General features: G+C 39.6%; 1 protein-coding gene across 2 annotated transcripts in view; it reads left to right on the forward strand.

Annotated features, from left to right (window-relative positions):
- Positions 1-843: 843 nt before the first annotated feature.
- LOC133578904 (netrin receptor UNC5C-like) overlaps positions 844-16,825 on the forward strand; it is a 637,428-nt gene continuing 621,446 nt past the window's right edge. For both annotated transcript variants that reach the window (XM_061933431.1, XM_061933438.1), the window contains exon 1: positions 844-1,169. In XM_061933431.1, coding sequence (XP_061789415.1) covers positions 1,052-1,169 — 118 coding nt within the window. In that variant the 5' untranslated portion in view covers positions 844-1,051. The remainder of the gene's footprint in view (positions 1,170-16,825) is intronic.

Genomic DNA, 16,825 nt, shown 5'->3' on the forward strand with positions numbered 1-16,825 from the left:
GACACAATTGAATGGCCCTCGCGATCACCTGATCTAAACGTGATAGAACACCTCTGGGACATAATGTTTGGGTCCATCAGACGCCGCCAGGTTGCTCCTCAGACTTTACAGGAGCTCACTGATGCCCTTAGACGGATCTGGGAGGACATCCCACAAGCATACAAGCACGCATACAAGCACATGGGGGCCACACAAGATATTGAAAATAATTTTGAGTTGCAGAAATTTAATTTAGACAAGATGGACGAGCCTGCCACATAATTTTTTCACTTTGATTTTTGGGGTGTCTATATACTGAGCCCTCTGTAGGCTGAAAACTTTTATTTCCATCAAAATATGTGGCATCCTTTTGTTCCTGAGACATTAAACTGTCCATATCAGTATAGATGTCCCACATTTGTTTTTTCACCATTGAAATATATATATATATATATATATATATATATACACTGCATTTGCGCCACTATAGCTGCCGGCCGTTAGGGGGCAGCCGTGAGGCGGCGTGGAGGAGCTCCTGCCACACTTGCACACACATATACTGCAATAACCACAATAATACCAATAATAAACAGCATTTACCTCTTTAACCTGCAGTTACACGCCTAAATATACACATAGAACACGTCATTATCATTTTAATTACATGCACGACCTTAAGGAGGTAACCTTATTAGGCATGCTATTATATATGTTGTTTAATGGTTTCAAATAAGTAGACTTGATGCAGATATAAATGTGTTTCACGCATGCAGAGGGAGGAGGCATCTCTCTCTTCTCACCCTCTCTCTCTCTCTCTGCCTCTCTCTCTCTCCCCACGCAGCGTGCACTTTCAGTCAGGCAAGTGACGCGGGCGCACAGTCGCGCCATTCACTCCAACCTGCGCCTATTTGGACCTGGCCGGAGGAAGGCTTCGCATCCTGTTGATATTTTTGCACTTTTGGGTCCCACCCGAGCCGTGATTAAACCTTTTTTTTTTTTTTTTTTTTTTTTGGTTGGTATTATTTCCCCCGCTTTCCCCGCCGTGGACTGAGGAGTTTCGTGGGTGTTTGACATGGGGAGAAGTGCGCAGAGACGCGGCGGTGCCGGACTCGGGTCGCCGGGCGGCGTCCTCGTCTTGCGGCTGCTGCTGCTGGTGATGGGCTGCTGGGTGCACGCAGGACTCGGACAGGGTGAGTTTTTGCATGTGTGCGTGGAAGATGCGTGTCTCTCAATTTTTATTTATTTATTTATTTATTTTTTTTCAAGCTTGTGCAAATGGTGCGTCTCTCCGAATGATGAGGAGGAATCACTTTTATTATTTGCATAAAACTCATTTTGAAGACTTGAAGTACATTTGAAGTAATACAGGGAATGCTTGCAGAGTATTTTTTTATCTTTTTTTTTTTGCTGTGGACTTGACCTGGTTTGCACAAACTTTTTTTTTCAATCAAAACATTTTACTTTTCATTTTGAAAAAAAAAATCCAATCCAATGTCAGTCTTTTCCCTTTAATATTGCACCTTTTTTTAATTGCATCTTAAGGCAGAGCCATACAACTACACCCGTGTTATAGACCTGTGTTTCTTAACCATAGGGCCCATTGTTGGCTGCGAGGTAAAGTACTATTGACATGAAGTACTGCATGTAAGAATACCATTATTTAAAGTACAATTGACATGGCCAGTAAGTATTATTGGCATGACCAAAAGTGTTGTACTGTGTATAAAAGTACCGTTGACATGGTTTGAACAAAGTACTTAAAGCAAAAGTACTATTGGCATGACCAAAGTATTGTACCTTATATAAAAGTACTGTTGGCGTGACCAAAGTATTTAAGGTAAAAGTACTATTGGCATGACCAAAGTATTGTACTCTTTATAAAAATACCGTTAACATGACCAAAGTACTTAAGGTAAAAGTACTATTGGCATGACCAAAGTGTTGTACTCTATATAAAAATACCGTTGACATGACCAAAATACTTAAGGTAAAAGTACTATTGACATGAGCAAAGTACTTCAAGCAAACGCACTATTGGCATGACCAAAGTATTGTACTCTATATAAAAGTACCGTTGACATGGTCAAAGTATTTAAGGTAAAAGTACTATTGGCATGACCAAAGTATTGTACTCTATATAAAAGTACTGTTGACATGGCCAAAGTATTTAAGGTAAAAGTACTATTGGCATGACCAAAGAGTTGTACTCTATATAAAAGTACCATTGACATGGCCAAAGTATTTAAGGTAAAACTACTATTGGCATGACCAAAGTATTGTACTCTATATAAAAATACAGTTGACATGACCAAAATATTTAAGGTAAAAGTACTATTGGCATGAACAAAGTACTTAAAGCAAAAGTTCTATTGGCATGACCAAAGTATTGTACTCTATATAAAAGTACCGTTGACATGGCCAAAGTATTTAAGGTAAAAGTACTATTGGCATGACCAAAGTATTGTACTCTGTATAAAAATACCATTGACATGACCAAAGTACTTAAGGTAAAAGTACTATTGGCATGACCAAAGTATTGTACTCTATATAAAAGTACAGTTGACATGACCAAAATACTTAAGGTAAAAGTACTATTGGCATGAACAAAGTACTTAAAGCAAAAGTACTATTGGCATGACCAAAGTATTGTACTCTGTATAAAAGTACCATTGACATGGCCAAAGTATTTAAGGTAAAAGTACTATTGGCATGACCAAAGTATTGTACTCTTTATAAAAATACAGTTGACATGACCAACGTACTTAAGGTAAAAGTACTATAGGCATGAACAAAGTACTTAAAGCAAAAGTACTATTGGCATGACCAAAGTATTGTACTCTATATAAAAGTACTGTTGACATGGTCAAAGTATTTAAGGTAAAAGTGCTATTGGCATAACCAAAGTATTGTACTCTGTATAAAAATACAGTTGACATGACCAAAGTACTTAAGGTAAAAGTACTATTGGCATGACCAAAGTATTGTACTCTATATAAAAATACACTTGACATGACCAAAATACTTAAGGTAAAAGTACTATTGGCATGGACAAAGTACTTAAAGCAAAAGTACTATTGGCATGACCAAAGTATTGTACTCTGTATAAAAATACAGTTGACATGACCAAAGTATTTAAGGTAAAAGTACTATTGGCATGACCAAAGTATTGTACTCTGTATAAAAATACAGTTGACATGACCAAAGTACTTAAGGTAAAAGTACTATTGGCATGACCAAAGTATTGTACTCGATATAAAAGTACAGTTGACATGACCAAAATATTTAAGGTAAAAGTACTATTGGCATGAACAAAGTACTTAAAGCAAAAGTACTATTGGCATGACCAAAGTATTGTACTCTATACAAAGGTACTGTTGACATGGCCAAAGTATTTAAGGTAAAAGTACTATTGGCATGACCAAAGTATTGTACTCTATATGAACATACAGTTGACATGACCAAAATATTTAAGGTAAAAGTACTATTGGCATGAACAAAGTACTTAAAACAAAAGTACTATTGGCATGACCATAGTATTGTACTCTATGTAAAAGTACCATTGACATAGCCAAAGTACTTAAAGCAAACGTACTATTGGCATGACCAAAGTATTGTACTGTATATAAAAGTACCATTGACATGGCCAAAGTAATTCAAGTATAAGTACTATTAGCATGACCAAAGTACTTAAAGCAAAAGTACTATTGGCATGACCAAAGTATTGTACTCTATATAAAAGTACCGTTGACATGGCTAAAGTATTTAAGGTAAAAGTACTATTGGCATGAACAAAGTATTGTACTCTATATAAAAATACACTTGACATGACCAAAATACTTGAGGTAAAGGTACTATTGGCATGAACAAAGTACTTAAAGCAAACGTACTATTGGCATGACCAAAGTATTGTACTCTATATAAAAATACAGTTGACATGACCAAAGTACTTAATGTAAAAGTATTATTGGCATGAACAAAGTACTTAAAGCAAAATTACTATTGGCACGACAAAAGTATTGTACTCTATATAAAAGTACAATTGACATTGCCAAACTACTAAAAGCAAACATACTGTTGGCATTACCAAAGTATTGTACTTTATATAATAGTACCGTTGACATGACCAAAGTATTTAAGGTAAAACTACTATTGGCATGACCAAAGTATTGTACTTTATATAAAAATAGAGTTGGCATGATCAAAGTATTGTACTCAATATAAAAGTACTGTTGACATGGCCAAAGTATTAAAGGTAAAAGTACTATTGGCATGACCAAAGTATTGTACTCTATATACAAGCACCACTGACATGCCCAAAGTACTTAAAGTAAAAGTACTATTAGCATAACCAAAGTATTGTACTCTATATAAAAGTACTGTTGGCGTGACCAAAGTACTTAAAGTGAAAGTACCATTGACATGGCCAAAGTACTTAAAACAAAAGTACTATTGGCATGACCAAAGTATTGTACGCTATATAAAAGTATCATTTGCATGGCCAAAGTACTAAAAGCAAAAGTACTATTGGCATGACCAAAGTATTGTACTCTATATAAAAGTACCATTGACATGACCAAAGTACTTAAAGCAAAAGTACTATTGGCATGACCAAAGTATTGTACTCTATATAAAAGTACTGTTGGCGTTACCAAAGTACTTAAAGCAAAAGTACTATTGGCTGTATGCAAAACTACTGTAGACGTGAACAAAGTACTGTATATAAAAGTGCTATTGGCATGACTAAAATACTGTATGTACAAGTACTATCGTCATGACCAAAGTATTGTACTGTATGTAAAAGTACTATTGATATGACCAAAGTACTGTAGTGTATGTAAAAGTTCTATTAACATGATAGTGTACTGTGAATGAAACTGATATTGACAAAATCAGGGTATTACACTCTATGTAAAAGTACTATTGACATGATTAAAGTATTGTATGTGAAAGTACCGTTGACGTGATTAAAGTACTGTTTGTAAAAGTATGCATTGGTTTACAATGAGTGGTGGTTGAGGTTATTGATGTTGAGTGTGGTCAATGATTGGAGATATTTGTCCATCAATATCCAATATGTTTCCTGATCAATACTGTATGATACACTTTAAGATACACAAAGGGCCTGATCTACCAAACCTGTGCACAGAGTATGGTGTCTCTAACGTGAGCAAACTGCAGGACACAATGCATTTAGCGTGTCTGTCTTCATGAATATGTAGAATATATGCTGATCATCATTTTGCAGAAAAATGGCCGACTTCCTGTTCATTTTCAGATAAGGGTTCTTAAGTCCTGTTATGATAGACGATTTTTGTGTTGATATGTCAAACTGGTGGGAGGGGCTAATTTTTACACATTTTAAAGGTGGCGCTAGAAAGCCAATTTTGAAATGTAATTTTCGGGTAACCCAAAATATTACATTTTTCGCCATACTTGAGGCTTCTGCAAAATTTGACGATTTTCGCGCATGTTAAGGGCCTCAAAAGGGCGTCACAACTCGGAGAATAATAATAATAATGATCATTTAAAAAGTCAGCAATTTCAATAGGGCCTTTGTTCCGTGCTCGTTCCGCCGCTCGGGCTTTAACTATTTAACATGCACAATGTGATTTCAGTGTTTCCCCCACTATAGCTGAAAAAATAGTACAATAGCAATAGGAGTGACTATTCATCCCTGAACACCATGGAGTTCATGTAGGCTTTATGATGCAGTTACATTATTATATCAACTATCGGAGACAGAAACTCTTCATTTAACATCATGTCCTTTTGCTGCTTCAACACAGCTCAATCCACACAGAAAAAGGTAAAGTCAAATAACTTAATTGTTAACTGTAGGTCAATAATGCTCGTCTTTCTCTCAGACAGACAGGGCTTTGCTGTCCGTAACAGTGAGCTAACCTTACGCTAAAAGCTAATGTTAGCCTTGGCCTTACGAAGAGCTGCGGGAAACCCTGGATTTATCAAGGCTGAAACTGTTTTGCGTCTTCATTTAGCACGTCTGAAATTCTTAGGCACGCGGCTGTGGGAAAAGCGCAGCTCGTGCTGCAAAGACAAATGTTGGAGAGAGACACCGCCGTCCTATGTTTGTGTGTCAACATACGTATTTGTAAATAAAATATATTACTAATGTGTACTATTCAGCAATATTATTTTATGATTTTATAGCTGCTGGATGACGTAAGGGGCTGATTAAAGCAAATTCAATTCATGTTTCATTTAGGAAAATGTAATATTATAATATATCGCCGATGTAAACATCCTGCAACATGCATTGTCTTGTGTTTGGACCATTCCAGATGCATGAATGCACTGCGGTGTGGTGATGGTCTAGTCTTGGTAGATCACACACAACGCGCCCTCTAATCGTACACACAATTTTATAAATTGCATTCATTCATTCATGTATTTATTTGACTGGGACAGTACAATTAAACCTTGCTACCCACAGGTAACTGATGTCAAAGTACATAAGACTTCTAGCCACAGGCTAATTTGCAATCCTTGTCCCTGGTTAGGCTTTTAAAAAAAGGTGAGAAAAGTACAAAAATAAAAGCCCATATAAATCAACCATTTATAAATAAACACATCCATCCATCCATCCATCATCTTCCGCTTATCCGAGGTAGGGTCACAGGGGCAGCAACCTAAGCAGGGAAGCCAAGACTTCCCTCTCCCCAGCCACTTGGTCCAGCTCCTCCCGGGGGGGGATCAGGAGGCGTTCCCAGGCCAGTCTTCCCAACGTGTCCTGGGTCTTCCCTGTGGCTTCCTACCGGTCGGACGTGCCCGAAACACCTCCCTAGGGAGGCATTCGGGTGGCATCCTGACCAGATGCCCGAACCACCTCATCTGGCTCCTCTCGATGTGGAGGAGCAGCGGCTTTAGTTTGAGCTCCTCCCGGATGACAGAGCTTCTCACCCTATCTCTAAGGGAGAGCCCCGCCACCTGGCGGAGGAAGCTCATTTCGGCCGCTTGTACCCGTGATCTTGTCCTTTTGGTCATAACCCAAAGCTCATGACCATAGGTGAGGATGGGAACGTAGATCGACCGGTAAATTGAGAGCTTTGCCTTCCGGCTCAGCTCCTTCTTCACCACAACGGATCGATACAGAATTTCTAGGCGCAGTCAGGGCGTTGAGGGTATCTGGTTTGGTGGCTGCAGGATTAGGTCTCTGCTTTTTGCAGGTGATGTGGTCCTGATGGCTTCATCCGGCCAGGATCTTCAGCTCTCACTGGATCGGTTCGCAGCCGAGTGTGAAGCGACTGGGATGGGAATCGGCACCTCCAAGTCCATAATTTTCGCCCGGAAAAGGGTGGAGTGCCATCTCCGGGTCGGGGAGGAGATCTTTCCCCAAGTGGAGGAGTTCAAGTACCTCGGAGTCTTGTTCACGAGTGAGGGAAGAGTGGATAGTGAGCAGTAATGCGGAAGACTGAAGACGCCGCACCGATCCGCCTGTCGACCTCACGATCCACTCTTCCCTCACTCGTGAACAAGACTCCGAGGTACTTGAACTCCTCCACTTGGGCAAAGATCTCCTCCCCGACCCGGAGATGGCACTCCACCCTTTTCCGGAACCATGGACTCGGACTTGGAGGTGCCGATTCCCATCCTAGTCGCTTCACACTCTGCTGCGAAACGATCCAGTGAGAGCTGAAGATCCTGGCCAGATGAAGCCATCAGGACCACATCATCTGCAAAAAGCAGAGACCATAATCCTGCAGCCACCAAACCAGATACCCTCAATGCCTCGACTGCGCCTAGAAATTCTGTCCATTAAAGTTATGAACAGAATCGGTGACAAAGGGCAGCCTTGGCGGAGTCCGACCCTCACTGGAAACGGGTCCGACTTACTGCCGGCAATGCGGACCAAGCTCTGACACTGATCATACAATAAACACATTGAATATAATTGGCCTCATTTGTCCATACTACACCCAGATCTAGTACTCAAGCCGTTGAGTGCATGGTATTTGGATCTTAGATCAGGCCCGAAGTGTAAACAAGTCTGACTTTGGGACTGAACGACAAAGTTCACACAGTGAGGTGCCTTGTGTACACGTTATCTTCTATAAACTCTTGTTTTCTTTTATGAGGTTTTTGTTGTTGTCGTATCTCACTGCTGTCAGTCAGGGGTCCTACAGGGGGCACACGGGGGTTGTTTGTGTTGCCTTTTCATGTTTTAAGACGAGCACAACATGGCGCCACAAAATCAAATATGCATTTTTGTTTTGTTTGTTCAAAAGCTGTGTCATTTTGGGGGGGATAACTGTAGGCTTGGTTGAAGTCACACACAACTTGAGACACACGGAAGTCGGGCGTTGTCGATTGTTTGTTTGCAGAAGTTAACTTATTTTTGTTCACTTGATGGACAGCAATGGTGAAATGGGTCACGATGGGGACAGTTTTGCCCCTGGAAGTGATATTTTAACATTATTATAAAGGGACAACTTTGGACTACCATGCATGTGTTTGTTGACTGCAGGATTATTGTTGCGGTTTTACTGTTATTATTGCCTTTTGGTGTGGTTTAACACATTGATTTCAATAATAATTACTAGAGATGTCCGATAATATTTTAAATGCTTTAAAATGTAATATCGGAAATTATCGGTATCGGTTTCAACCTCCCGATTTTCCCGGGAGACTCCCGAATTTCAGTGACCCTCCCGAAAATCTCCCGGGGCAACCATTCTCCCGATTTCCATCCGGACAACATTATTGGGGGCGTGATTTAAAGGCACTGCCTTTAGCGTCCTCTACAACCTGTCGTCACGTCTGCTTTTCCCAGTCACATAATATATGCGGATTTTACACACACATAAGTGAATGCAATGCACACTTGGTCAACAGCCATACAGGTCACACTGAGGGTGGCCGTATAAACAACTTTAACACTGTTACAAATATGCGCCACACTGTGAACCCACACCAAACAAGAATGACAAACACATTTCGGGAGAACATCCGCACCGTAACACAACATAAACACAACAGAACAAATACCCAGAACCCCTTGCAGCACCAACTCTAAACCCCGCCCACCTCAACCTCCTCATGCTCTCTCAGGGAGAGCATGTCCCAAATTCCAAGCTTCTGTTTTGAGGCATGTTAAAAAAAAATAATGCACTTTGTGACTTCAATAATAAATATGGCAGTGCCATGTTGGCATTTTTTTTTCCATAACTTGAGTTGATTTATTTTGGAAAACCTTGTTACATTGTTTAATGCATCCAGCGGGGCATCACAACAAAATTAGGCATAATAATGTGTTAATTCCACGACTGTATATATCGGTATCGGTTGATATCGGTAATTAAGAGTTAGACAATATCGGAATATCGGATATCGGCAAAAAAGCCATTATCGGACATCTCTAATAAATAACATCCTCTAATTTGATTCTGATGTACTTTTTTTTTATCTTGATAGATTGAAAATGAACACCAATGACTTGACTGATAAAAATGATCACATAATTTATTCGTAAAATATAAATAACGACAAATAAATGATTAACCGCAACACGTAGGTGTAAAAACAAAATTGTGCTTGTTTGTCATGATCCGTGGTCCGGATCACGTTTTCGTTATGTTCTGTTAGTTTAACTCCAAATAGTTCCTGTTTTTTGTGCACTCTTGTTTGTTTTGGTTGCCATGGTGGCATATGATTTTCACCTGCCGCTGGTGTTCGGACGCTCACCTGGCTCTAATCAAGAGACTATTCAAACCGCCTTTGCCAGTCTGTCGGCCTGGCTCCATTGCTCGTTTTCAGGTCTGATTCTATAGTTAGGGACCGAGTCCCTTTGGGACAGAGGACCCTATTGTATTTCTAGCGTTTTATTATTATACCGCCGCCTCTTTGAGCTGTAATTTGACCCCCTTAACATGTTTCAAAACTCAAAATTGCGATCTAATCAAAAAATCAAACCCCAAAACTCAAAATTGCGCTCTAGCGCCCCCTAGGAAGAAAACACAGACAAAACTGCCTGTAACTCCCAATAGAAATGTCATAGAGACATGAAACAAAAACCTCTATGTAGGTCTCACTTACACCTATATTTCATACACTGACAACCCTCAGCAAAAATCAACCATGAAGTTTGAAATTCCCCCTTCAAAACAAAAGTTGTGTAAAAACAGTCACCTTTTTTCAAACATTATCTCCTATTGTCGTGTCGGCTTCAAATTAGCACAGGAGAGAGATTGAACCCTTCTGATTAAAAGTTGATGAAAGAGTTTTAATTACTGCTCCAGTTTGGATTTTATGAGCCCTCAAAGTCGGTCCTGTCCATCGCTGCTTGCAGCTTTAATTATGCTAGTTCATGGTTTCATGTTGTTCTATGCCATAGTTCATGTTAAATGTTTCATGCCACAGTTTCATAGTTGTTCCATGCCATAGTTATGTTGTTTGTTTCTTGCTATGCTATTGTTTATGCTAGTTGTTTGCTTCACGCTATTGTCCCGCAACCCTCTACGTAAGTCTTGTTTATTTCATGCCGCAGTTAAGAGAGTTTTTGTCTGTTATTTTGTAGTAAGATTAATAAATATGTTCCTATCTGCTACCCGTGTCCGGAAAAGTCAGTTTGCATCCCGAGAGAACAAACTTCGCAGCAAGCTGCGACCCCCTCGTTATGACAGAATGACGCCCGGCCAACTGACTGGCAAAGGCGGTATAAATAGTCTCTTGATTAGAGCCAGGTGAGCGTCCGAACACCAGCGGCAGGTGAAAATCATATGCCACCATGGCAACCAAAACAAACAAGAGTGCACAAAAAACAGGAACTAATGGCGTTAAACTAATAGAACATAACGAAAACATGATCCGGACCACGGATCATGACATTGTTCTATTTTTAAACAAAGAAAACAAACTGATGTTGTCTTTATTTTTAAGTTATCGTGCCGGGATTTTACCAGTCCGGCCCACTCGGGAGTAGATTTTTTTCTCCATGTGGCCCTACGATTTAAAACGAGTTTTACACCCCTGGGCTAAATGGTGAAAAGTCTCCTTGTTTCCGTGCTGAATGGTCGCAGCCACGTTCCACCGTTCAGCTGCTGGGGAGGCTGGAAGGCGGGTGGGCGGGGTTACTGGCGGCGTTCGAGGTTGTGTTTCTGTCGGTGTCATTCCCCAGCTTCTGGTTACATGACATGATTCATATTGCATTGCCTTTTGGTTCAAAGTCACACACACACACACACACAAAACACACACACACGAGCAAAGACACACACTTAGCTTTTTCACTTCAAAAATGAAGGAGTTGGCATTGGATGCGACGCTTGGCTTAAGACCAGTGTGTTGAAGTTGTGCGTTAGGATATTAGATGTGTGTAGGTGTGGGTGTGTGTTTGCACGTATGTGCCAGACAACATGTCCGTACGTAAGGGTGTGTGTGTGTGTGTGTGTGTTTTTCTATGTGTGCGTGAACTTGGCGTAGTTGCAGCACTATGGTGGAGATCACGTGGTCTTTTGTTTGTTTGTGTGTGTGTGTGTGTGTGTGTGTGTGTGTGTGTGTGTGTGTGTGTGTGTGTGTGTGTGTGTGTTCTTGTATTTCTACCCTTCTTGAGACATCAACAAGGAAAAGTACCTTCCATATGAGGACCGGTGAACAAGTTCGGGCCGAAATCATGGTCCCAATACGGAAAACCATTGCATCTAATAGAGAGCCAAGTACTAGAGTCCGTGAACATTGCTCCAAAGTCAGGATTGTTTTGTTGATTTAATGTGCATACAAAATTGACAAGGTGCAAAGGCAGCAATATATGATAAAACAAATGAAGGACTTCCCTATTCATCCCCTAAAAACCCGCCAGGTGAACAGCTGATTTTACGACTTCCGACGTAAGACAACCCGCGTCCCATATGTGACCATAGGATGAACAAATACACTATGGTACTAAGACTATAGTGGCCATTAACAGTTAGCTTCTACAGCTGTGTTGCCCAAAGTGCGGCACAGGGGCCATCTGTGGTCCGTGACTCGTTTTTCATTACAAAAAACAAAACATAAGAGATCTCATTTGCACCCCTGGTGGTGAAATCTATCAAAAAGTAGGGTGGTCCCAAAAAGGAGGGGTTTTTCAAATTGACTGTGTGTCGGTTTTAAAAGTGCTCCCTCTCTGGCCAACATATGAAATAACAAGTGTGTGTAAAAATTTGAAGTGCTCCCCCTCTGGCCAACATATGTAAAAACAAGTGAGTGTAAAAATTTGAAGTGCTCCCCCTCTGGCCAACATATGTAAAGACAAGTAAGTGTAAAAAATTGAAGTGTTCCCCCTCTGGCCAACATATGTAATAACAAGTGTGTGTAAGAAATTGAAAATGTGCCCCCTTTGGCCAACATTAATTAAAAAAATAAAATAAATATGTTTATAGAGACATACTGTAATAACTTGAAGGAAATAATGAAGATTAAGAATCAAACAAAACAAAAAAAAAACAACTAAAAGCAGTCTTGACTTTTTTCTTATAAAATTGGGAACAATTTTTCATGTTCTGTCTGTTTCTGTAATATTGCAATATTTTCTCGTAAAATTATTACTTTTTTTATGTAAAATTATTACTTTTTTTTAATGCAAAATGGTGACATTTGTCATATAAAATTCTGACTTTTATCACAATATTGGCCATTTTTTTGTTGTTCTGGTAAAATAGTGACTTTTTTGGAGCAAAATGATCAAAGTAACATTCTGATCATTGTTGTATCGACAACATTTTTAAATTGTGATTTTTGTTGAGTAAAATTACGACTCTTTTCGTAAAATTGCCAAAATTTTAAGCTTTTCTTTTAAGATTGCGACTGTTAATGAGTAAAATTCCAACTTTTGTCATAATATTGTACAAATGTTCAAATGTACATATTCTGTCTATTTCTGTAATATTGCAATATTTTCTCGTAAAATTATTCCTTTTTAATGTAAAATTATTACTTTTTTTTAATGCAAAATGGTGACATTTGTCATATACAATTCTGACTTGTATCGCAATATTGCCAATTTTTTTGTTGTTCTGGTAAAATAGTGACTTTTTGTAGCAAAATTATCAAAGAAACATAAAATTTGCCAAAATGTTAAGCTTTTCTTGTAAAATTGTGACTGTTCATGAGTAAAATTCCAACTTTTGTCATAATATTGTACAAATGTTCAAATGTGCAGGGTTTCTGTAATATTGCAATATTTTCTCGTAAAATTATTACTTTTTTATGTAAAAATAATACTTTTTTTAATGTAAAATGGTGACATTAGTCATATAAAATTCTGACTTTTATCACAATATTGCTAATTTTTTTGTTGTTCTGGTAAAATAGTGACTTTTTTGTAGCAAAATTATCAAAGAAACATTCCGATCATTGCTATATTGGTAAAATTTTAAAATTGTGATTTTTGTCGCGTAAAATTACGACTCTTTTCATAAAATTGCCAAAATGTTAAGCTTTTCTTGTAAAATTGCGACTGTTATTGAGTAAAATTCCAACTTTTATCACGATATTGCACACATGTTAAGTTTTTCTTGTAAAATGTTGACTTGCGTTGAGTGAAATTATGACTTTTATTACAATACTGACAAAATTCTAAGTTTTTCTTGTGAAATTGTGACCTTTTTCTTGTGAAATTCCAACTCATTTTTCACAACAAGCTTTTTTATGTTTGCATAGTATGTATATATTATTAATGTTGTAAATACAAATCTTTATACATCTAGAAAGGGTGGTCCTAAATAGGTAGGCATTTTTCGGACGTCTCAAGAAGGTAAGAAAAACAATTGTGTGTGTGTGTGTGTGTGTGTGTGTGTGTGTGTACGTGTGTGTGTGTGCAGTTGGCATTATGATACTGCCAGAGTGCTCCCGCTGTCAGCCATTATGCCGTGATCCTGTCCCATGGTGCACTGCAGCCATTCAGGGTTCACAGCTTGGCGCTCCGCACGCAGCTGGGGCAATATTCAAATAGGCTAACGGGCCGGCTTGATTGGTTGCTTGAAAGCGGCCAATGACTGGCAAAGCAGGGACCTCCGGAGTTTGTTAATGGGGAGAAATGTTGAGAGATGAGCGTGAACAACGTCAATCTAATTTCTATTAACGCAATTCATCGCTGACACCCGCTATACCGCTCACAGCCACTAGGTGGCACATTTTTATGGTACGTGAGTCTTGCTATGATATGCTGTGATACCGCTTTCTCCTGTTTTCACACTAGTTTGCACATTAATTGTTTTTCGTGATCAATACAAATAGTGTTTATAGAATATATATATTTATATATATATATATTTATTTGTGATCTGAGCCGAGGATGTCGTTGTGGCTTGTGCAGCCCTTTGAGACATTGTGATTTAGGGCTATATATGTAAACATTGATTGATTGATTGATATTTTTTTATTATTTTTACTATTATGAAAATGAATCCCTTTTGAAGTACATAACAGGATTTTCACTGATTTTCATCAAATTTTTTTACTTTTTTTATTTTGCAAAGAGCGACAGAGCATACGCTGAACTTTGATTCAGTGCATTATTTTGAGCCTTTCCATTTCCTTATTTTCTTTATTCAGTACAATCATCATAAACTGGAATGCCTTAAACATATATAGCACATCTACTGTAGGCTGTGCATGCATGAGCAGTCTTTCTATGTATTTCTGTTATTTGCAAGGTGGAGGATATCATTGATAACTGGTGGAAGTAAGGATCACTTTGATCATAAGACATGTGGACAGGGTGCTTCAAGGCCTACTGAAATGCGATTTTCTTATTTAAACGGGGATAGCAGGTCCATTCTATGTGTCATACTTGATCATTTCGCGATATTGCCATATTTTTGCTGAAAGGATTTAGTAGAGAACATCGACGATAAAGTTCGCAACTTTTGGTCGCTGATAAAAAAAAGCCTTGCCTGTACCGGAAGTAGCAGACGAGTAGCGTGACGTCACAGGTTGTGGAGCTCCTCACATCTGCACATTGTTTACAATCATGGCCACCAGCAGCGAGAGCGATTTTGGAAGCCGCAGCTGCATGCGTACTCACGGTACCGTGTATGCGTATCCAACTCAAAGTCCTCCTGGTAAGAGTCTCTGTTGTCCCAGTTCTCCACAGGCCAATGGTAAAGCTTGACTGTCATCTTCCGGGAATGTAAACAATGAAACACCGGCTGTGTTATCCGGCACAACAGTCAGGGGGTGCATTCTACGGCAGGGGTGCATTATCCGGCACAACACCTGCCGCAATACACCGCTTCCCACCTACAGCTTTCTTCTTTGCTGTCTCCATTGTTTATTGAACAAATTGCAAAAGATTCACCAACACAGATGTCCAAAATACTGTGGAATTTTGCGATGAAAACAGACGACTTAATAGCTGGCCACCATGCTGTCCCAAAATGTCCTCTACAATCCGTGACGTCACGCGCAGGCGTCATCATACAGAGACGTTTTCAGCAGGATATTTCGCGCGAAATTTAAAATTGCACTTTAGTAAGCTAACCCAGACCGTATTGGCATGTGTTGCAATGTTAAGATTTCATCATTGATATATAAACTATCAGACTGCGTGGTCGGTAGTAGTGGGTTTCAGTAGGCCTTTGCTTGTGCATGAGCGAGCATACTTTGGACTTTGAATTTGTGGATTATTTTGAGTTTTTCTATTTTCATTTTAATAAGGCGGCGGTTATCATCGCCATCTGACGGGAGGCCGGATTCCATAAAACGGCGTCAGTGCGTGCCTTTGCTTGTGTATGAGCGAGCATACTTTGGACTTTGAATTTGTGGATTATTTTGAGTTTTTCCATTTTCATTTAATAAAGCGGCGGTTATCATCGCCATCTGACGGGAGGCCGGATTCCATGACACAGCGTCAGTGCGTGCCTTTGCTTGTGCATGAGCGAGCATACTTTGGACTTTGAATTTGTGGATTATTTTGAGTGTTTTCATTTTCATTTTAATAAGGCGGCGGTTATCTTCGCCATCTGACGGGAGGCCGGATTCCATGACACGGCGTCAGTGCGTGCCTTTGCTTGTGCATGAGCAAGCATACTTTGGACTTTATATTTGTGGATTAATTTGAGTTTTTCCTTTTTAATTTAAAAAGGTGGCGGTTATCATCGCCATCTGACGGGAGGCCGGATTCCATGACCCAGCGTCAGTGCGTGCCTTTGCTTGTGCATGAGCGAGCACACTTTGGACTTTGAATTTGTGGATTATTTTGAGTTTTTCCATTTTCATTTAATAAGGCGGTGGTTATCATCGCCATCTGACGGGAGGCCGGATGCCATGTCACAGCATCAGTGCGTGCCTTTGCTTGTGCATGAGCGCGCATACTTTGGACTTTGAATCTGTGGATTATTTTGAGTTTTTCGATTTTCATTTTAATAAGGTGGCGGTTATCATCGCCATCTGACGGGAGGCCAGATTCCATGACTCAGCATCAGTGCGTGCCTTTGCTTGTGTATGAGCGAGCATACTTTGGACTTTAAATTTGTGGATTATTTTGAGTTTTTCCATTTCATTTTAATAAGGCGGCGGTTGTCATCGCCAACTGACGGGAGGCCGGATTCCATGACACAGCGTCAGTGCGTGCCTTTGCTTGTGCATGAGCGAGCATATTTTGGACTTTGAATTTGTGGATTATTTTGAGTTTTTCCATTTTCATTTAATAAGGCGGCGGTTATCATCGCCATCTGACGGGAGGCTGGATTCCATGACACAGCGCCAGTGCGTGCCTTTGCTTGTGCATGAGCGAGAATACTTTGGACTTTGAATTTGTGGATTATTTTGAGTTTTTCCATTTTCATTTAATAAAGTGGCGGTTATCATCGCCATCTGTCGGGAGGCCGGATTCCATGACTCAGCGTCAGTG

The sequence above is a fragment of the Nerophis lumbriciformis genome, linkage group LG03, assembly GCF_033978685.3.
Source record: "Nerophis lumbriciformis linkage group LG03, RoL_Nlum_v2.1, whole genome shotgun sequence".
NCBI lineage: Eukaryota > Metazoa > Chordata > Actinopteri > Syngnathiformes > Syngnathidae > Nerophis > Nerophis lumbriciformis.